This window comes from Suncus etruscus, chromosome 13 (genome assembly GCF_024139225.1).
Source record: "Suncus etruscus isolate mSunEtr1 chromosome 13, mSunEtr1.pri.cur, whole genome shotgun sequence".
Classification (NCBI taxonomy): Eukaryota; Metazoa; Chordata; class Mammalia; order Eulipotyphla; family Soricidae; genus Suncus; species Suncus etruscus.
In genome coordinates, this window is record NC_064860.1 from 47,211,962 (window position 1) to 47,236,376 (window position 24,415).

Consider the following 24,415-nt stretch of genomic DNA (forward strand, 5'->3'; position numbering starts at 1 on the left):
CACTCACTCTTTCACTCTGTTTTTCACACAGGAAGGAAAAGTAAGGAATGAAAAGTAAGGATGTGAAATGAAGAAGGTAGAAGGCAGGAGGAGGAAGGAAGGAATGAAGGAACAAAGGAACAAGGGAGGATAGAAGGAAGGAATGAAGAAAATGGGTGGGAGGGAAGAAGGGGAGAATGAAATAAAGATGGGAGGGATGAAGGAAGATAAGAGGAAGGAAGAGAAAATGGGAGGGGTGGAGGAATGGGAGAAGGAAAGATTGGGAAGGAGTGAATAAGGAAGAAAAGATGGAAAGAAGGAAGGGAAGGAGGGAGGAAGAGAGGGCAGAGGAAGGGAAAAGGTATCAAGTTGTGTTTATCATTTATTTTATATTTTAAAATCTAACAATGTTCTGAGACTTTTTTTGGGGGGGGGGCCACAGCCGGTGGTGCTCAGGGGTTACTCTGGCTGTCTGCTCAGAAATAGCTCCTGGCACGGGGGACCATATGGGACACTGGGATTCGAACTAACCACCTTTGGTCCTGGATCAGCTGCTTGCAAGGCAAACGCTGCTGTGCTATCTCTCCGGGCCCTGTTCTGAGACTTTTTAACTAATTAATTGCTGTTTCCAACAATTAATTTAATTCCATTAACCACACACTTGACATTAATAAAAACAAGAAATAAAACACATTCCATTACATAACAAATTAACTACTTTTATTTTCTTCACCTTTAAATATTATTAAAAATTAAATTCTATTCTCCCCAGTGCCTGCTTAGAGATTTAATTCCAAGTACAACCACATCCCAATTTATGCCATATCTTTAAAGTTAGAAAGCAAAGATTACAGCCTAAAGCATAACTTTGGATGGAAATATATTGTTTGAGTTATATCTTTAAAGGGTGAAAAAATAGATAAAGATAAAAAAAAAAACCCACAAGAATCCTACCTAAAATAATGGTAGGAGAAGGGTTGGAAGATTAGAAGAGAAAGAAGAAAAAACAGTTTCTCTTTTTTTTTCTTTGTTTAAAACAAACCAATGTTAAGAGAAGGTTCTCAACTAACATACATACATTGTGTGCATTTTCAGTGGGAGCCACCATTCTTGGCAATGGGAAGATAGAAATGTGCTGTCTCATTGCCATTTTTATATATAGTGTCTATCTTATAAATTAAAGTTCAAGATACTTGCAGTGAAAAAATATGACCCCACCTCCCTTCCATTTCCTAAGACCTAATTCCTTATTTTACTAATCGACCAACTCTAATCAAGTATAGAAATAAAACTGTGAAATTGAAATCATTCACACTACTGTGTGAGTGTGATAATCCTTGCAACTGCCTCAAAGAATTTACCTTTCCAAAAAAAAGTACATTTATCCAGCTAAATGAATTTTCAGCTGCTGCATTTCAGTGGTAAATCAAAGTAAAGAAACAGAAATGGAGAGTCCTGATATTCAGGTAACATACTATTTAATCATCAGAAAAAAAAAATCCTACTATCTTCATTTTGCTAGTCAAGAAAATTGAGGAAGAGAAGAGTTAATTAACGTGGCCAAGTTTATACCACTGTTAAATTGCAAATCTAGGATTTAGGGTAAAGTCTTTTTGTAATGCTTATTTAGATTTTACCCTTCCACTGGGTGGAATACATTTAAGATCAAACATTAATGTAGTCCATTCATCTCAGTATCTGGCAAGTGTTAGTGTTCTTTAATTGCTCCATCTTTATAGTGTCTTGATCAGCGTCAGCTCCTTTCCTTATCAAATTCTAAATTTAAAAAATACGCGATTTTATGGATGGATGACCTTTCACAACTCAGCAACTTTGAAGAAATTACTGAGCAGTTTCATTATGTTGATGCCCAAGGTGTACATTTCTGCAGCCCTCAATATCTGTCAACTTTTGTATATAGTTCCTTGTTTATAATATGGGATTCTCAATAGCCCTATGAAGTACTTCATACTTAGGGAACCAAATCTCAAGATTAGAATCTTTTCAAGTGGACCTGGCTCAGAAGTAGATCTTGTAACACCCTGCTAGCCAATAAATGCCAACAGAAGGTTTCCAAATGCTCAATTCCCTGAATTTGGTTTCCATGATTTCTACAGAAGCTAAACAAATCATTAAATTTGCACTGACAAGAAAAAGTGTGAGTCACTATGTTTTATTTTAATCCAGCTTTTAGTACTATACTCCTGGCTCTGTGCTCAGGGTCTATATAAGGTGCCAGAGAACAAACTTAAGCAGGTCACATGCAAAGCAAGCACTCAACCACTATACTATCACTCTGGCCCCAGATTTTAAAAGGGTGAGTTTTCAATGACTGCAAAATTCTAAGGTTAAATTTATGATAGAAATATCCATAAAAGAGAATTTCCCCATTGAAGTCCTGAGGCACATTCTGGGTTAGAGATCAGATAGATTAACAGAAGAATGTCAGAAGAAGTCCAGAATAGAGGTATGGAAAAGTCCTTTAAACCACCACCTATCATTGGTTCCTCAAAGTTATACCTAGAATTTTTTTTTACATTCTGTGCATGATTTTTCTTTCCATTTTGCATGTCTGGTCTCTTCATTATCTATCTTTCTCTCTCTATCTGTTTTCTTAAAATTGATAAAGGTACTGATGATTCTATATTGGTGGTGTATGTTTACATCAATAGAATATAAGTTCTACTAGCAGAAAGTTCCACTAGCAGAAGGGGTTCTCTTTAGTTTAAATACTCTAATGACAGCTAGCAGCCTCTGATGTACTGTGTTCTGTGTAGATTGGGATTTGGAACTCCAACAATGGACTTAACATGACAGATGGCAACAATGACAGGTCCAGCAATATCACTGCCTCACTGGCCAACCGAACTCTCATTGTCACCACCATACTGGTAAGTTGAATCTGTAGAATTTAATGCATGTTAGCCACATTTCTAAAGTTTCAAAAATTCTTCAACTATTTTCCAACAATAGGGATAATAAAAGCATATTGCATAGACCTATGGATGGATTAAATGAAAGGTATCTAATATAGTTCTGAAGTCTTCCTAGCTTCTATCCATCCTAAGCCCTGCTCTGTCCCATTCTCTATCTCAATCCTTATGTTTTCCCTGGTTCTCTAGTTGGTTTAAATAAAGGAAAAAATATGATAAGGGACCAAATAAGCAGGGTAAAGAAGTAAGAAAAATGTATTCCCTTTCCTCTCAAAGATTATGCTAGAAACTTTGTCCTTTATGGTCATAGAATTGTTTTACTTTATTTAAAGAAAATATATTACATTATTGACATAGTTTACAACAATTATATTTGTTTTCAGGTAAGTGAGAGAAAAATTATTAAAATAGAAAAAATTATTGTATCTCCAATGATGTCATTAATACAATGGCAGAAGATCTAGTAATCTCTTGCTAGCTGTCCATTCTGTTAAGCTGGTTTGTAACTATAGGGATAACAGCATCAAACAAATAAAGTTGTCCTTCAATTCAAAGCTTTATTATTGATACTGTAGCTTTTATGGGGTATGTACTCAGCTGCCAGCCTCCAGGACAAACGAGGATGTAAGGAAAGGGTGTCCACACTCCCTCAACACGGCTTTGTCAACACTGGATAGGTCAACCAGACTGAAACCCAACAAGAATATACTAGACCTGAAAAGAGAAATGGTAGAAAGAGGCCTAGTGGATATATATATATATATATATATATATATATATATATATATATATATATATATATATATATATATATATATGACACTCCATCCCCAGAAACCTGGATACACATTCTTTTCCAATGTACATGGGACATTCTCCAGGATAGACTACATGCTGGCACATAAAACATGCCTCCATAATATCAAGAGGATAGAAATTTTGCAGACTACCTTCGCTGACCACAAGGCTCTGAAATTATTTGTGAATTCCAAAGGGACACAGAAGAAAAACTTTAACACCTAGAAATTAAACAGCCTCATACTAAATAACAAGTGGGTCCGAGATGAAATCAAGGAGGAAATCAAAAGATTCCTGGAAACAAATGACAATAAAGACACAAACTATCAGAACTTATGGGACACAGCAAAATCAGTATTGAGAGGAAAATTTATATCTTTGCAAGCTCACATCAGGAAGGAAGAAGGAGCTTGCCTGAGTAGCTTAATGACACAGCTAATAGAACTAGAAAGTGCTCAACAAAAAGAACCAAAAATAGGAAGACAGAAGGAAATAACAAAGCTGAGAGCAGAAATCAACGAAGTGGAAACCCAAAAAGCAACCCAAAAGATCAACGAAAACAGAAGTTGGTTCTTTAAAAAAAAATAAACAAGGTTGAAAGACTACTGGCAAAACTAACAGAGAAAGAGAGAGAGAAACTTGATAACTCATATTAGGAATGAAAAAGGAGAGATCACTACTGATATGGCAGATTCATAAGGTAATCAGAAACATCTTTGAGAAACTCTACGCCACTAAAAATGAGAACCTGAAAGAAATGGATAAATTTTTGGACTCTTATAATCTTCCACAGTTGAAGAAAGAGAATGGAGCATATCTAAACACCCCCATCACTATTGATGAAATTAAAACGGTAATAAAATGTCTGCCCAAAAAAAAAAGCCCAGGTCCAGATGGATTCACTAATGAATTCTTTTGAACAAACGATAACACTTCCAAATAGCTTTTATGAAGCCAACATCACCTTGATACCTAAACCAGACAGAAATGCTACGAAAAAAGAAACTTACAGATCAATATGGCTGATGAATACTGATGGTAAGATCCTCAACAAAATCCTGGCAAATAGGATTCAATGCCTCATCAAGAAGATCTTCCACTACGATCAAGTAGGTTTCATCCCAGGAATTCAAGGATGGTTTAACATCCGTAAATCTATCAACATAATACACAACATCAACAACAAGAAAAATAAAAACCACATGATCATATCAATAGATGCAGAGAAAGCATTTGATAAGGTCCAAAACCCATTCTTAATCAAAACTCTCAGCAAGATAGGAATGGAAGGAAGCTTTCTCAATATAGTTAAGGCCATCTACCACAAGCCAGTGGCAAATATTATCCTCAATGGAGAAAAACTAAAAGCCTTCCCTCTAAATTCTGGCACAAGACAAGGCTGTCCTCTCTCACCACTCCTATTCAACATAGCACTGGAAATACTCAGTATAGCGATTAGGCAAGAAAAAGATATCAAGAGAATCCAGATAGGAAAGGAAGAAGTCAAACTCTCACTGTTTGCAGATGACATGACACTCTACTTAGAAAACCCTAAAGACTCTACTAAAGCTTCTAGAAACAATTGACTCAAATAGCAAGGTGGTAGGCTACAAAATTAACACACAAAAATCAATGGCCTTTCTATACACCAATAGTAATAAGGAAGAAATGGACACTAAGAAAACAACCCCATTCACAATAGTGCCACACGAACTCAAATATCTTGGAATCAACTTGACTAAAAATGTGAAGGACCTATACAAAGAAAACTATAAAACTCTGCTCCAAGAAATAAGAGAGGACACGCGGAAATGGAAACACATACCCTGTTCAATGATTGGCAGGATTAACATCATCAAAATGGCAATACTCCCCAAGGCATTATACAGATTTAATGTGATCCCTCTAAAGATACCCATGACATTCTTCAAAGAAGTGGATCAGACACTTTTGAAATTCATTTGGAACAATAAACACCCTCGAATAGCTAAAGCAATCATTGGGAAAAAGAATATGGGAGGAAGTATTTTCCCCATCTTTAAACTTTACTACAAAGCAATAGTTATCAAAACAGCATGGTAATGGAATAAGAACAGGCCCTCAGATCAGTGGAATAGGCTTGAATAGTCAGAAAATGTTCCTCAGACATAGAATCACCTAATGTTTGATAAAGGAGCAAGAAATCCTAAATGGAGCAAAGAAAGCCTCTTCAACAAGTGGTGTTGGCACAACTGGATAGCCACTTGCAAAAAATTGAACTTAGATCTCCAGCTAGCATCATGTATGAAAGTAAAACCCAAATGGATTAAAGACCTTGATATCAGACCTAAAACCATAAGATATATAGAACATCACATATGCAAAACACTCCAGGACATTGAGAATACAGGCATATTCAAGGAGGAAACTGCACTCTCCAAGCAAGTGAAAGCAGAGATTAACAGATGGGAATATATTAAGCTGAGAAGCTTCTGCACCTCAAAGGAAATAGTGCCCAGGATACAAGAGCACCCACTCTGTGGGAGAAACTATTCACCCAATACCCATCAGATAAGGGGCTAATCTCCAAAATATACAAGTCACTGACAGAACTTTCCAAGAAAAAACATCTAATCCCATCAAAAAATGGGGAAAAAAATGAACAGACACTTTGACAAAGAAGAAATACAAATGGCCAAAAGACACATGAAAAAATGCTCCACATCACTAAGCATCAGGGAGATACATATCAAAACAACTATGAGGTACCACCTCACACCACAGATAATGGCACACATCACAAAGAATGAGAACAAGCAGTGTTGGTGGGGATGTGGAGAGAAAGGAACTCTTATTCACTGCTGGTGGGAATGCCCTTTAGTTCAAACTTTATGGAAAGTGATATGGAGATTCCTCCAAAAACTGGAAATCGAGCTCCCATACGATCCAGCTATACCACTCCTAGTAATATACCCTAGGAACACAAAAATACAATACAAAAACCCCTTCCTTACACCTATATTCATTGCAGCTCTATTTACCATAGCAAGATACTGGAAACAACCAAGATGCCCTTCAACAGGCAAATGGCAAAAGAAACTGTGGTACATATTCACAATGGAATATTATGCAGCTGTCAGGAGAGATGAAGTCATGAAATTTTCCTATACATGGATGTACATGGAATCTATTATGCTGAGTGAAATAAGTCAGAAAGAGAGAGAAAAACACAGAATGTTCTCACTCATCTATGGGTTTTAAGAAAAATGAAAGACATTCTTGCATTAATAATTTTTAGACACAAAATAGAAAGAGCTGGAAGTTACAGCTCACCTCAGGAAGCTCACCACAAAGAGTAATAAGTTTAGTTAGAGAAATAACTATATTTTGAACTGTCCTAATAATGAGAATGTATGAGGGAAATGGAAAGCTTGTCTATAGTACAGGTGGAGGTCGGGTGGGGTGGAGGGAGATTTGGGACATTGGTGATGGGAACGTTGCACTGGTGATGGGTAGTGTTCTTTACATGACTGAAACCCAAACACAATCATGTATGTAATTAAGGTGTTTAAATAAAACATATATAAAAAAGAATATGGTACTACCCTTTCATTAACAATAGTGCAAACCACACTGTCTATAAGAAAAAAAAGAAAGAGAGAGTGTGTGTAGAGAGTGAAGTAAAATTAACTATTACAGAGACAGGCAGGAGAGAGGACAACTGAAGAAAATATTCTTGGGTGAAGTGTAGGGTGCACTGTATGACTGAAACTAAATCGTGAGCAACTTTGTAATCATGGCGTATAAATATAAGAAAAAGGGTGACTGGAAAGATAGCAAAATGGTAGGGTACTTGCCTTGCACATGACAGACTGGGGTTCAATCCCCAGACTTCCATATGGTCCCCTGAGCCTATCAGAAGTGATTTCTAAGTGCAGGGCCAGCAAAAACCCCTGAGCACCACTGGGTATGTTCCAAAAAAAGAACAAAAAAATTAATAAATAAATAAAAGAAAAAAGAATATGGTACTAATGATAGAACATTTAGAAATGTTTTCCAGAGCAAACTCTCCTGAAGAAAACTAACCACTAGCTCTTGAGATCCATTCTTCAATCTGTGATACGTGTACAACTGCTGGTTTGTGGAAATTTTCTGGTGATCTGCCAACCCATTCCCTGCCATGCAGAAATAATTTAACTTTCTAAGCAGCAGTTGTTGTCACACTAGCTAAAATTTGTGATTTCATAATATTTATTTAACAAACTATGTTGTGCTTTGCTTGTTAGAGCCATTAGCTGGCACACAAAAATATTTCTCTGTTTCCCCTGATCTGGGAGTGTACAAGGTTAAAGAATGCAGCTGCACAAAATAAGTAAAGAGGAAATAAAGGAACAGGTACTTAGGACATTGAAAAACAGAAATGATGTACTTTAATAGACAGAAAGTTTGAAGAACAAGAGGATATACCTGTCAGTTTAGATGCCTTTTTCTAGGCTGCTATAGCTCTTAGATAAAATGAGGGAGGGTAACTGGGTGATACAAATGAAGTATGAAGTCCAGATACACAAAAATTCTGGGAGAGAATCATTCTCTGTAGATTGTGTCTCTATCACACCCTGCAGTTCAGCCCGACCTCGACAGTGGAGGAAGACCCTCTCCTGCAGAGGGAGGAGAGACAGTGTTCAGTGAAATACTCAGTACTTGAAGAAGATGTAAGGAAGATAGTTTAGCAAAGGTAGGAAGTTGAGTGATAGACTTTGTTATTCTAAAATCTCTAAAAATTATCTTCAAAAGAGTTCATGTCTTCTAGATGTTGCAAGAGCTTTCATAAGTAAACTCTGTCTTCCATTATAACATGATATTGTTATTTGGGTTTGTTTTTACCTAGGAAGAGCCTTATGTGATGTACAGGAAATCTGATAAGCCTCTATATGGAAATGACAGGTTTGAAGGATACTGTTTGGATCTACTGAAGGAATTGTCCAGTATCCTGGGTTTCATTTATGATGTTAAACTTGTCCCAGATGGCAAATATGGAGCCCAGAATGACAAAGGAGAGTGGAATGGAATGGTCAAGGAACTTATAGATCATGTAAGCAAAATTGTGCCTTTTATCTCTGAGGAAAAGCAAAAACATATTGATATGTAGTAAAAGAAAAGAAAAGAGAGAAAATTATTGTGTCAGAATCAGAAAAATATGTTTCTATTTTTGAGTCATAGTTTTAAAGTTGGAATAAACAACAAAGAAATGAGGTTTACTTACTTGGAAAGGAAAAGATAAAAATTTAGAATAGAAATTTATGGGCTTATCCTTCATATTGAAAAATAAAACCAAATGGTTCTTAAATTAGATAAAGAAATTAAATTAGATAAAGTTTTCTGCTCAAAGCAAAATCTCTTCCTGACAACTAAAATTATTCAGTTTTGACTTTGTTCTGATACCCTTGTAAATTATACCCTTCTTCAGACTTTGTTTTCTTCCATTTAGTTCTAGACAATGCATGTGGATTTTATATTTCCTGGATCCTCTTTACTAATAAGTATAATTTCTTGGCATAAAAGAGGCTTTTATATGTATAGCAGAGTCAATCATCACAGAAACTTCTTGCAAGCAAAATACCTGGAGTTGAGAAAAGGAATGAGAGTCAAACAGATAAAAGTTCAGATGAGATGATGTGTAGGAAGTTGGTATCTATGGTCACAATTTCAAACTTGCTTACTTGCATTTGCAGAGGGCTGACCTGGCTGTCGCTCCCCTTACCATCACCTATGTTCGAGAAAAAGTCATAGACTTCTCTAAGCCCTTTATGACCCTGGGCATCAGTATTCTCTACCGGAAGCCCAATGGTACCAACCCAGGCGTGTTCTCCTTCCTCAACCCCCTGTCGCCTGACATTTGGATGTATGTGCTCTTAGCTTGCTTTGGAGTCAGTTGTGTTCTCTTTGTGATTGCAAGGTAAGTTTGACAAATGCTGAAATCACAATAAATCTAAGTCTGGGTCCAGTTGTCTTAGGTGCTGTAGAGATAAACACAGATTTAAAATTTTAATATATGCTTCCAGTTTTGCCAATTGTTATATTCTGCCAAGTTCTCCACATAGAAGTCATTCAGTAAATGAATGTTTCAAATTGTTTATAGAGATACTTTCAAAAGATAATATAATTTCATAGTAATTTAATTATATCAGAGTTTTATGCATGTCATTTATTATTTGCACTTTTTATTTGAACCATATTACAACATAATCAACAACTCAGCTAATAAATCTAAAATGTTTTAATGGAAAGAGTAAATAAGGTGTTAATATTATAATGCTGGAATATTCATTTAAGCAAAACAGAAATAAAAATTTAGCTATGAGACAGAGTGGATCAGAACTCATACTTCACTTGAAAGGGGCCTGGGTTTGATCCCCTGACTCTCACAATTACCCCAAGCGCTACCAAGATTGTTCCCAAACACCAAGTTGAAAGTATGATGAAAAAAATAAAAATAAACTAAAAAGAAATCTTGGTATTATTGTTGCAAATAAAATGCTAGAATAAAAGAATATTTTATAATACCAAGAAATGGTTATTTTCAAATTTTTATAAAATTTATTTTTTAGGCAGTCAGAAGGATAGCATAGCATAGCGTAAGGCTTTTGCCTTGCATACAGCTGATCCAGGACGATTGGTGATTCAAATCCCAGCATCTTATATGGTCCCCTATGCCTGTCAGGAGTAATTTCTGAGCACAGAGCCAGGAGTAACCCCTTAGTGCCACCGGATATGACCCAAAAATTAAAAAAATAAAATATAATTTATTTTTTAATAATACAGAGTTAAAATTTTTAGAAAGAACTGTGAAAACTAAGATGACTTGTATACTGAGTTTGGAGAAGTGGAATCCTTCAGTGTCCACTCAAGACTCAATATTGATTATTTTGTTAGGTAATTCCTATTTAATATTTCTATTATATACAGTTGTTCAAAAGATTTGTATAACTTTAAGCATATTTTCTCAATATTTTATGGTGAATTGAAAACTTTGTCTTTCTGTTAACTTTGATATCCCTAGATAAGTCATATTAAAATTACTTTTATATGTTCCCTACTTTTTTCAAACTTTTGCATCTCTCAAAATAAAAAAAGCTCAGTGAACATTTTCTCTAATCCATTTTTGTTTTCCCTCCAGGGATTTCTAAGAGAAATATTTCTTCATGCTAGCTGTTTGTCACTGTCCATTGTCTGGTTTTGATTAATGCCAGGTAACTCTTTCCCTGGCATAATTTTAAAGAAAACTTGGAAATACAGTCTAGGCTGAGAGGTCTTAAAGATCCACAGACAAGCATAGTAAAAATTAACAATATAGGCTCTCAAATGTAAATATTTATATGTTCAATATGAAATAAATTCTCTAAAAATATTTAGACCATATAAATGATACCATTGCCATGAAATTCCAGATAATTCTTCACATTATGAAAAAATATAAAACTACTTAAAAATAATGACCAAAGTTTTCTTCCATATTTATTGGCTCATAAAAAACTATATTAATAGGGTCATCTCTAAAGATTCTTTAATATTCCATCTCAGTAGTACTTAAGTAGGGGAAATTTGTACTCCAGAGAACTTTGACATACTTGAACAACTATACATTTATCTTCACAACTGAGGAAAAAGCTTTTGGGTAAAACGTGGCAACTCTGCTAAACATCTAGAACACAGGAAAATCCTCACCAAACACATACACACAACAAAAACTAATTTCTACAAAACGTAAATAGCACCAAGGTTAAAAACCCAAACTTTGACTAATTCTAGAAGACATTGCTGTGCACATCCCAATTTGAAAGATAAATTCAAATTGCTTTGCTCACTATTGCATCCTAAGTAAAATTAATATTGATCAAGAATGGACATTACATAAAATAATACCTCTAATAAACAATCTAAAAACATGTCAAGTTGACTTGTTCTTCCATTCTTGTGCTCTGAGATGCAGTAGTTGGGATAACAGATACCCCTAGCAGCAAAGAGTACACAGAAAATTGAATTTTTATTTTTTTATCATGTATTTTACTAATAATGTTCATGAAGAGAATAAGCAAGACAATGCGCAGGAGCAAGGTTGTAGTAATTCACCATACTGACTCAGTCACAACCAGTGGGAGAGAAAAAACATATTAAAGAGCATCTAGAAATTCTTGCAATACATGTTTGGAAAGTGACCTTTGCACTTGACTTATGAAGTGCCTTTCAGTAACCTTATTTATTTTACTGTCAGAAGAGTATAATATTCAATAACCATCCCCACCAATGGATTTTTTGTCTGATCCTGTTGATGCAGCGTCTCTTATTTTCTTTCTTCATTCACTTTCTAATCTGAAAGCAGCAAGCCAACCTCCACCCCCAGTATAATCACTACAACTACATTTTTTTTTAATTTACCATGCTCTTCCTGACTCCCAATTCTCACTGTCTTCTCCCTCTGAGTTTTCGGAAGTAGTACATCACATGCTAACAGCATGGTGGGAAAACAAAGAACCTAGGAAAATACAGAGAAAAACTTCCCCACTGTGCACAGGTGCACTATCCTGGGAATCATCCCGCCAACCACATTCAACTTTTCTGCACTTAGGCTTTCTTTCTCACCTCTACTTTTGAAAGCCTCTGGATATGATTCCCCAAGATGAAAGCCTGAATAAACTGTGCCAATTCACTTTCACCCTTCGTCCATTCCAGCCTCTCCTAGATTGAGAGCCAAAATTGATCATTTTACACACACACACACACACACACACACACACACACACAGTGTGTGTGTGTGTGTGTGCGATTCTGTGTATGTGTTTGTATGTTTGTAATAGATTTCTGAGGTTGAAAAAATAGCACAAAAATTAGGACCTTAATTTATTTTCCAGTGCTGCCCACCCTTCTCCTCCCACACATCCCCACTAGAAATGCTGGATATAGCTATGGAGACCCCTGGGCATATGTGGCACTTCAGGGTGGTCAACACTGTACCCTCAAAGAGATAGTTAGGAATAGGTGTTGTTTTAACATATTAACAAGGGACCTTTGGGCCCCCTGAGAATTATCCAATTTAAGAAAATTTAAGAAAACCACTTATAAAGATAATTTTTTTATTTTCATTTTTAATTATTTTATTTAAGAACCATGTAATAAAATTGTTCATGATTGAATTTCAGTCAAAGAATGTACAGTACCCTTCACCTGCACATTTCCTGTTCCTAGTGTCCCCAATTTCTCTCCCACCCTATCCTCTGCCTGTTTCTAGACAGACATTCTCTCTCTTTTTATCTCTCTCTTTCTCTTTGACAGTTTTGCACCATTGTTAATGTAGGTACCATGTATATCACTTTATCTCCTTTCAGTACCCCATTTTTGTCCAGTGTGATCAGTTTCAACTATCATTGTCATAGTGGATCCTTCTCTACCCAAAATACAATCCTGGTTGTTTGTGGAGAGCTTCCTACCATGGACTAGTCTTCCTGGCCTTCATATCTATTGTCTCTGGATATTATTACTATACTAGATACCTACAGAAATTTAAGTTGGCAACTGGTCAAAAATAAAGGGCTATAACTGTACGGTTGTAATGCAACCCAATAGTTTTGTAGAAGATTAGATCTTTTCTTCCACTCTTTTTTTGTTTTTCTCTTTGAAGTCACAACCCAGGGCCTCATATCTGCAGAGTATTTATTCTATCCCTGCCTATTTTACAGGTTCAAATAGAGCCTTTTAATTTCTTCTCGGCCTTTTGGCTAAGATCAAGTGTAGTAGCAAATAGAGCCTTTTAAAAAGTGAATGCCACTTCTTCTCACCTCCATGAAGACTAATATCCATTCTGAGCCACCATAAAATTTATTAATTAAAAATAGCCAGTAGACACATAATTTTGTATCTTCCTTTCCAGTTGCTCAGTGTATACATGCATAAACACAAATTCAACTTTTGCACTTTTCCAGACTCAATCTACTATGACACAAATTCTAAATGACTTGTTGCTTCCTCTGTTACTTTTCTACAGAACCTTTCTCTATAGGAGTTAGCACATCGTTGGTGAGAGCATTTTGAACTTTCATCACCACATTGTGATGCTTAAGCTGGCCATTTATTTTTTGTTTTTGTTTTTGTTTTTGGGTCACACCCGGTAGCGCTCAGGCAGGGGCCTCAAACTTGTGGCCCGAGTGCCGCAAACGACCCTCCGTACAACATTTTGTGGCCCTGCCCTAGAGGAATCTTTTTTTGTTTTGTTTTATTTGTTTGGGTCACACCCCCCAATGTTCAAGACTTACTACTGACTTTGCACTCAAGGATCACTCCGACTTTGTCTCCTGTGGCCCCCAGGTAAATTGAGTTTGAGACACTCAGAAATCGCTCCTGGCAGGCTTAGGGGACCATAGGAGGTGCCAGGATTCGAACCACCAATTGTCCTGGATGGGACTCCTTAGCTCCATGCTATCTCTCTGGCCCCAAGCTGGCCATTTTTAAGGAGACATTAAAATGTTCACGTTTAGGAACAGAGCAATGGTACAGTGGATAAAGTGCCTGCTTTACATGCAGCAAACTGAGATTAGATTTCATGTACCCCCACAGAATCCCCTTAGTACTATTAGGAGTAATTCCTGAGTGCAAGACTAGGAGTAGTCACCAAGTCTGACCCAAAAACAAACCCCAAAAAATCAAGCTAAAATATCAACTCCCAGGGAACTCAATGATCCAGTCCATCATTCAAAGTCAATGTCTTATAGCTCAGCATCATATCATCACTGAGTATCCTTAGGACACCCACGTTTCTCAATCCACTCAGTATCTCAGAGAGAAAGAACTTAAGTTATTTCTGCAGAGCAGGTAAAATCACCTTGTGGTTTAGACAGCTTTCCTTTTGCCAGAGAGAATTGGATTGATTGTTCACTTATGATGGCAAAGTATGAATTACTGAAGCCAGATCAATTGAAAACCTGCATTTCACAGCAGAAAGTGGGAAGGTCATTGATCAGGCAGATAAAGGGAATAAAATGCCCAAATACCAGTGGACTTGTGGTTGCCAGGTTTTGCGGTTGCTTTCCAAAACCCTTCTTTGGAAGGCATAAGCCTCTTAATTTATTGCAATTAATATTTTAAAATTATTGTACAAGTGACAGCGATATTGGTTAAGTAATGGCATCTTGACTCTGCCTAGTGTTTCAATTAGAGGGTTCATTAATATTGCTGTTCATTTCTTCATTTCAGCAAACGACCATGGTTAGAAGAGTGTATAAATTCCAAACTTAATTATATTGTTGAAACAGTAATTAAAATGTATTGGCATGGCATTGTCAATTAAAACTATATTCATAAGCTTCCCAAGATCCTGCCCTATGTGTGCCCTGCAGCTATGTAGAAGTTTCAGTAATGAGTCGGCAATGGTGATTGTGGGATAAATTCGGAAGCTGTTAGCCCAGTCCCCTTAAGATATGATGAGAAGACATGTAAACTTTCGAGAAGGTGTCCAGGGGCTTAAAGGATGGTTTTTCATTAAAAGGAGCTGTCGGCCCAGTTCCTTTTGCATGATTCACAATGCGCCCTGCTTTGGGCTTTAGATAATATATTCACCTTAATCCCACTTCTTCCCAGTATGTCAGCAACCTGCTATTGTTTACTGCTGAGACCTTCTGGCTAGAGAGCATTCCGTATGTTCTCCTCAGCTTTATGATGTTTTAACATCACCCTAACATTCCTGCTTTCACGAAAAGGACTTTGTGGCAAATGGCAAAGCTTCCTGAGTTAAGAGCTACTGCATTTTAAATCATTTCCAAATCACTTTGCAGAGCATCTGCTAATGTCTCTTTGGAAAACTAAGTGCTTCTTGGCAAGACAGTCCTCAGAAAATAACCAAAGAGCAGGGGTTTCTTCTGGGTTATGCAAACTAGGCAGATATTTAGAAAGTAGAGAAAAAAATCTATTCAGTTTTTCCTAGATTTTTAACCTAATATATTCTAGTGATATGTCAAGTCCCAATGCACTTACAAACCAGGAAACTGAGGCCAAAAAGGACTTGTGCTACTTCAATTTACTTAATTAGAGTTGGTGATCAAATAACTAAAGTCATAGTTCTGGAAGCAATTTAATTTCAAATAAGCCAAGAACCAAATTAACTACCTAAAACTATTCAGCAAAGCATATCGTGGAGTTAAACCTATTGAACTGCCATGCTCAGGCCAAAATGTTTGAAGCTTCAATTTTACCTCTTCATTGGAGGAGCATGTATTTTTACTTTTTATTCTAAGGACATTAAGTACATCCTACATCCAGACCTTTTATAGTGCTATTCACTGAGTGTTTCAGCTTTGCAGATCTTTGGATTCAATGTAAAAGTCCTAAGTCTACAATACTTTTTTTTTTGAGAAATTTGCCTTTTGATGCACCCCTTCTCTTGGTGTTCCCAGAGAATCTAGCAGTACAATCTTGTACTTGATACATATTACAACTATCACTGTCATCATTCTTCAGTGGGGTAAACACTGGGTTGAGCAAGACTTTCTTCATGTGAGATACATCTTGTTGGAAAGAAATGAAATATCAGAACTATTTTGTCTACATAAATCTGAGGCATCTAGTTCAAACTAATCAATGAGGTTTTCAGGGGCGGGTCTGGTCAGTGTACTCTCTGCAGGATCCTTAGTTCTTTATCTGCCAAAGTTGTAAGTTTACAAATAGGGTCTTTTCAATCATTGGATGTGCTATATGATTCTTACCCAGCAAATCTACAAATATATGAAGGTGGTGATTTTAGTTTTGGTTTTAATTATTTCATCTTTAATTGCTTGGTTATAAGCATTTTTGTCTAGCAGGGGTTTTTGGGGGGGTTTTTTGTTTGTTTGTTTGTTTGTTTGTTTTTACTGGGTAGTTTGTAACTGTTTATTGAATGTCAGTATTTTTTTACAAAGCAAATTATTAATCGCAAGAGGCAAAAGTTTGGCAAACTATGTACAAAAGTAAAAAGCCTTTTAATGAAACTGACCACTTATAGAAAACCATATTTTGCCACAGGTACACGTCCCCTAGAAATCATTTATTATCATTCCCAAACGAAAGCAATTTTACAGTTATCAGATCATGTGCTTAGTTCCTTGGAGTTGTAAAAAGATAAATGTGTAAAAAAAAAATCAAGGGCACCAATACTTTTGTACAGAGCTAATACAAATCATGTTTTGTTAGGTACAGTCATGTTGAGGTTGTTACAAAATATACTTTTGGATAAGGCTTCTCCGGTAGCTGAGCTTCTATCTTGGAGAACAAAAAATCCAGAGAGAACATTTTGTGATTGTGCTTTCAAGTAAGAGGTAAAGGAGGGAGGGAAAAGGCAGAGTTTGATGCATTGCTACAGATCCGTTCCAAGAATCAACCCCTACCCATGCCCTCCCTCTTTTATTCCTTGGTACCATTAAATACAATGTGGGGGGGTTGAGTGCATCACTTTTGACAGCAAGAAATATTAGCGACAAGCTCCTAAAACTCAACTCCTGAACACAGAGTATGTAGCGTGTTGCTATCACATCTACTGACTGAAAATGAATGCATGGCAGGTCTTGGTCACGGCAATCCACTTGGGCATTTCTACTGTTATCACCACCAAATTTAGGAAACTCACAGAATTTAGCAGCCCTCCCCCCACTTTATCATTAATGCTTCTAATTCCTATGTTCTAGCATTTGAAATCAGGTGAGATCTGGATATATCAAGAGTGAACAACTATTTAGTATGTTAACAATACATTCAAGTAGACAGAAGGATGCTAATGGGACGAACATGGTACTGCAAGTGGGTTATCATGTACCAACGTAAGGCTGGCATTAACCTGATAGTATTGAGTGTCTAGCAGGTTTTATGGGTGAAATTCATTTTCTGATCTTTGCCAACTGTTTCTGTTAACTATCACAGGTTTACACCCTACGAGTGGTATAACCCCCACCCGTGCAACCCTGACTCAGATGTGGTGGAAAACAATTTTACTTTGCTAAATAGTTTCTGGTTTGGAGTTGGAGCGCTCATGCAGCAAGGTATACTGGTTGCTCACTTTGGGTCACATGCATCCCATAGTCTGCTGACAGATTTTTTTTTCATGTTGGTAAACTCCACCCGAAAGCCAAAAGACATCTAAGAAGTTCAAACACCCAAAATGTGACTTCCTAGACAAGACTAATAAATATCAAACACCCCTGTGCTATAGATCTTAAATAAGACTTTGTTAAAGGAGTCAATATGATTTTGCTAAAAGGAAGTAAAGGATAAAATGACTGAGAAATGAGTTACACTTATGCAAAGATATCCTCTTTCAACCATTGCTTCCCAAGTCAGAGGACTGGAGAATGGAATCTTAGTCCAAAAATTAAGTTACTTTAGATTCTTCCAATAGCTGACAGTGACTAGAATGGACATCCACTCTTGACAAACCCCACAGGGATTCAGTTTAGCTTCCAGTTAATTTTTACAATCTCTCTCGATTTGTAACCATAGGAACAGTAAACCATAGGAATTGGAGAAATAAAATTTAGACACAGAAATGTAATACATTTTATATTTTTTCTATGATGCAGAGGATTGGAATTTTAAGAGGAGGAGTCATGAATCTAGTTAACCTTAGGGAAAAAAATGCATCCTTTGTGAGGATTTTTCTCAGCTTTGATTCCTGTTGTATGGTCTAAAAAACATTTCTCAAGATGAAATGCATTCACTTCAGGCTATCATAAGTCACAGATGTTACTGTGTTTGGAATATTGGCTCATTTGACAATAAGCTCAGAAATAAATTGGCAACGGGAAGTATAACAGGGATCTAGATTAAACATGTTTGTTACTTGGTGGTAAACTTTAAGGCTCCTCATGAGGTGCTTCCATAAATCCAAGCCCAAATAAGAGGATATTCTACTTAGAATATTTATAGTCTGCCTAGAAATTTGAGGGGAACAAAATAAGGGTCTTAACATGTAAAGGAAAAAATAACAAGTAATTGATGAAAATGAGCAAATCTTCTCGTCATGCAGCTAAAGCATAATTTATGTAGTACTGCCAAATAGATGTTCAGAAGCACCACATTTGCCATAATTATTTAATGAAATTAGAGCTGAATACATTATTATTCCTGAAGAAAACAAATATTGAAAAAATGTACATCTATTGGTGCTTTATAAGCACAGATCAGAGTGAGATACTCCTGTCCCTCTTGTTGCCCTTGCATTAGAATAGGAATATGTCAGTTTAGTTTCTTAGAACACACAGCAGATCTGAGCAGGAACATATAGCTATGACTGTCTTAAATGACCTGAATGGACTCACCCTGCAAATGACTTCCTCATACTCTCCCTATTTGGAGTTTACCATCATCCACAGCAAACTGTGGGATGCAGTGTCTGCTAGTTATCACTACCTTGGATACATGACAGTCAGCCCCAACCAGACTCTGCTTGTTTTTCAAGAATTTCAAAGCATTTATCAGGTGAAACTAACATCTCCATGTACAAATCAGTGGTACTGGTGACTGTTACTGCATCTGTCTTTGGCATGTGGCACTGGATTGAGTAGTTAATCTCTGTAATTCATAAAGAATTGCTTGCCCTCTCTCAAGCAGAAGCTTTTCACTGTAGGCAACTGGAAACCATTTTGTCTGAGTTCTTTTTTAACGTGATGATCAGACTTTCTCTTTTCTACAGAGCGTGAGCAAAGTCTGGATCAGGATTGGCTGTCATGTCTGCCAAAAAGGCACAAAAGAGACTACAGCAAGTATGGTCTCTCACCCAAACCTTTTCTAATGATGTTTCACTCTACTTTGATTGTTTTCATAACTCCATATGTCTACAGTTTGAGACTTAGACAAATCATCTCTGATAGGAAACCATTTCTAAACATGTCAGTTAATTACTAGGGAGAAAAAATAAAATGCATAAAATTGTCTAACAATAGGACAGAGTGCTGAGAAATCTAAATTATAACCTCTATCAAAGGTTGAAAATGCTAAACTAGTGGGGTTGTACTAGTATTTTTTAATTTCTCAATTAAAATTATCCAAAAGTACAAACATGTATTTTTGTATTTTATGTCAGCAGTTAGTTATCCATCCATTATTCCAGCTTTACTGCCACATAATGCAAATAATACATTTAAATCCTACTTTCCTATAAATGCAGCCAAATACTTAAAGATAAGTACAGCAGAAAATCTATATAACCTAAAAAATGGGTTTATTACCTGTATTTCTTTTCCATGGTTATTTTAATAAAATAAATGGTATTTTAATAACCAACTAACAGTTCTAAACTAAAATCTCACTGCTGCCAGGCTGTTAGATCAATTAAGTATAAAAATATGAAGCAACCTTGGGCATTAAACACACACACACATACCCGCAGGCATATAAATTCCATTAAACTACAAGACTAAAAAACAGCAACAAACTATTCCACTAAATCCTTGGAGACAATTTAATGGAAACTATTATAAATCTGTGTAACATTACATACCTAAATTCAAGTAAACAAACAACATAGAATAATACAAACTTGAGACAAAACCACTTAGCTCATTACAAGATACCAAAATATAAAATACCTAATACCATTAGGAAATAGAGCTATTAATTCAAAATCCAGAAACTCTGCCAACCCTGATCTGCTTATAATGAACCTGATCTGCTTTGATTTGATGAGAATTATGTATGTCTGTTTATAAACCTCAGCACAAACTCACTTGTAGATGAGTAAACTCCAATTTCCCTTGCCATCTTAAATCATTAACTATCAAACTTCAAAAAACTTGTTCTGAATAATAAACAAATTCTTCATAGCAGATATTTCCCCTCCTATACATAACTCTTTGATTTTTTTTAGACATAGGGTATCTTCCACTTTTAACACAAAATTTTCTATACTCATGGAGAAAATTCTATCTGTATAACCAATGGTAAAATATCAGCCAAGTACATTATCCAAAGTCCATCCCACCAATCACCCCATTTTAAGGAACTCTATCTACACAAATTAAGTAAGCTCCTTTAAATTCTAGTGCTGGAATTATAGATATCCATTATTCAGTTTGACTAAAATTGTTGAATTAGACAATTTTCGCAGATGTTTATCATTTGAGTAAGTATAATTAACCAATGCTCTTTTCTTTAAAAGATTTTCTTTGTAAACATGTTAAATGCCCCTATATTATCATTTATAATACTCATGAATTATCTGATGACATCTAAAATATGTTATCATTTAGCAACTATTAATATTTTAATCTGAAAAAAGCTTTGAAATACAAACTGGAAATAGTTCTTTTTGTGAAGATAAAAATAATCGATTTTCATGACTATATTATTTTAATCAAATAAGAATTTAAATTAGAAAAATACAATTCTAACTTTAACAAATAAGAGTAAAGTGATTCATGTACTCTCAAGTAGAACTATATCCTATTTTCTTTGGTTTTTAAAATGCAAATGTTGCGGGCCAGTGAGATAGCACAGCAGTAGGGCATTTGCCTTTCATGCAGCTGACCTGGGAGCAACCCGATTCAATTCCCCAGCATCCTATATGGTCCCCCAGCCTGCCGGGGAGCATTTCTGAGTTCAGAGCCAGGAGTAATCCCTGGCTGAGGCGCAACAGCTAATTAATCAATTAATCAATCAAGTTTAAAAATTAAAAAAAAATAAAATTCAAATGTTTTGGTAAAATTTATTTAATAAGTCATTTGTTACTCTTTCAAATGTTTCATGTTCTTCCATATTAAATAAAAATAAGTTAGTATTTCATGATTTTTCCATAGTTGTACAACAACTAGGGACATTTATCTCTCACAGAAAGTATTAGTATTAAAAGACTTGAACCCTTGGATTAATCTTTAAATACGTAAAAATATAAAATAAATAGTATCAATGAAACTAGCTGTACATGAACAATATATCAGGGTGAAAATTATTATTACCATCAAACTTTCATAATGTACATTTTAAGCTAGTGTGGGGATAAACTTACATTAGCTTCATTGTCAATGAAACTAATTGTACATGAACAATATCTCAGGATGAAAATCATTATTACCAAAAAACTTTCATAATGTACATTTTAAGCTAGTGTGGGGATAAACTTAGATTAGCTTCATTGTCTAAAAAAATGAATCTATTTCATCTATACACAAAAGGTGGGTTTACAATTTTTATGCCACAAAAGTGTGTTATTTCCCTAGTCTAGCATTGAATCTAAAATCTTTCCTTTCCCCAAACTCTGTTTAACACTTTTACTCTCATGATACCATCACAGGATCAGAGCTGATGCCAAAAGCTCTCTCAACCAGAATAGTTGGAGGGATATGGTGGTTTTTCACCCTAATCATCATTTCATCCTACACTGCCAATCTTGCTGCCTTCTTGACAGTAGAGAGAATGGAATCCCCCATAGATTCAGCTGATGACCTGGCAAAGCAAACCAAGATAGAATATGGAGCAGTCAGAGATGGATCTACAATGACCTTCTTTAAGGTAAGAACTTGACAAAGAATTCTTTAAATGGTGAATTTAGAGGGAAGCAATAAGGTAATAAAAATATAGGGTTTTTTTTTTTTTTTCAAAAATTAGGAATTTAAGGTTGTTGTTTTGTTTATGCCACACAAAGTGATGTGCTCAGTGCTTACTTCTGGCTTTGTCCTAAGGAATCAGTCCTGGTGAGCTTGGAAAACCATCTATAGGATGGAAGCTAGATTGGTGAGAAGCAAGCTAAACTACTTTTGCTCCAGTCCCAGGATATATGTTTTATTTTATTTTTTCTTTATTTAAGCACCATGATTACATACATGATTGTAGTTAGGTTTCAGTCATAAAAGAAAACCCTTCTTTGCCAGTGCAACCTTCCCATCACCAATGCCCCTCATTTTCTTCCTTCCGCACCTCCTGCCTATATTTGAGACAGCCATTCTACTTCTCTCACTCATTAACATTGTCATGATAGTGTAGTCATCTCTCTAACTAAACTCACCAGTCTATGTTGTGAGCTTCACAACAAGAGCCAGTCCTTCCGGCTCTCATCTCTGTTGTCTCTGGGCATTATTACAATAATGTCCTTTGTTTTTTCTTAAAACCCATAGATGAGTGAAACTATTCTGTGTCTATCTCTCTCCTTCTGACTTTAGTCCCAAGATCTTTTTTTGTCCAAAGATCTTTTTAAAGTCAAATTTAATGTGCAATGATTCCATTTCAGAGAACTCCTATGGTCCTCAAATAGACATTTTCAACTTTATTCCAGATTTAATATACATAAATGCACATATCAAAAGCTTCAATCATATATCACTGTTTTCTTTTCAGTCAGAGAGCAAACTTAGTAGTTCTGGGTGGGGAGGACTCATTCCTGTCTTTTAAAATTACCTAGAGAAGGGAAACTGAATTTTTCCTGAAATCAAATTTCAATACAAAATTTCAAAACTATATATGCAGGATATAAAGTGGATATAATGGTGGAATAATAAATTCCCAAAGATAATGGAAACAAAACTAGTATTCAGGAGAAAAAAATGCCACTTGTGGGGGCTGGGGGATAGGACAGGGAAGGGCCAGCATCTATGGTAGAAGGAAGCATTCAACCAAAGAAGAAGGTAGTGTTGAATGGTCATGAAGTGTTATGTATGAAACTCTATTAGCAACAGTACTATAAACCACAGTGCAAAAACTTACTTATGTTTTACTTATTGTTAAAAGGACCTCTTGTAGAAGCAGACAAGGAAGAGGCAAATGGTAGTTGGGGGACTGCAGTTTTGGAAAAGGGAAGCTTACACTGGTGAATGTATTGGTGTTGAAACATTATGTATGCCTGAAACCCATTCATGAATAACTTTGTGACTTCACAATACTAAATTAAACAATTAAAAAACATTATATAGCTCTCATTGGGGAAACAATAAAAATTAATAATTTCAGAGAGACTGAATACCTGAGCAATCACATTACTTTGTGATCAACTACAACATGATCAGAACCTTCAGAATCTAAACTATCTATATATAAAGACACATTATTGGTCCATGAAAGAAATGGGCTACAATCTTTCAAGAGGTCATTGTGGTGCCTACGATAGAAATAAAAATAGCACTGTGTTCAAAATAAACTTTTAAAAGTTTTGGGGGTAAGGTCAGCATGTGGCTGACTCTGGTTCCGTCCCCAACATCACACATGGTTCCCTAAGGACCACCAGAAATGAATACTGAGCACAGATCAAGAGTAAATTTAGGGCGGAGCAATAGCATAGAGGTAGGGCATTTGCCTTGCAATGGGGTTGACCAAGGATGGACAAAGATTCGATCCCCAGCATCCCATGTGGTCCCCTGAGCCTGCCAAGAGTAACTCCTGAGCACCACTGAGTGTGCCCCCACCCCAAAAAGAGAAAATTCAGGTCCAGAGTGATAGTACAATGGGTAGGGTACTTGCCTACATGTACACATGGCCTATATGTTGCCAATCTAGGTTCAATCCCCAGCATCCCATATGGTCATCTAAACACCACCCACCAGGAATAATTCCTGCATGGAGTCTAGAGTTAACCCTGAGCATCGATAGTTGTGGTCCAAAAAGGCAAAAAATGAATAAAGTAAACACAGAGCAGTGTCAAGCATGATTCAAACACCACAAAAAAAAAAAAATTAGGGGGCCAGGAACTGGAGCGGTGGCACAGTGATAGGGCATTTGCCTTGCAAACTAAA

General features: G+C 36.1%; 1 protein-coding gene across 4 annotated transcripts in view; it reads left to right on the top strand.

Annotated features, from left to right (window-relative positions):
- The window catches only part of GRIK1 (glutamate ionotropic receptor kainate type subunit 1), a 495,577-nt gene that overhangs the window by 434,403 nt on the left and 36,759 nt on the right, over positions 1-24,415 (top strand). For all 4 annotated transcript variants that reach the window (XM_049785753.1, XM_049785754.1, XM_049785756.1 and 1 more), the window contains 5 exons: positions 2,757-2,870; positions 8,578-8,781; positions 9,422-9,645; positions 17,625-17,743; positions 21,988-22,205. In XM_049785753.1, coding sequence (XP_049641710.1) covers positions 2,757-2,870; positions 8,578-8,781; positions 9,422-9,645; positions 17,625-17,743; positions 21,988-22,205 — 879 coding nt within the window. The remainder of the gene's footprint in view (positions 1-2,756; positions 2,871-8,577; positions 8,782-9,421; positions 9,646-17,624; positions 17,744-21,987; positions 22,206-24,415) is intronic.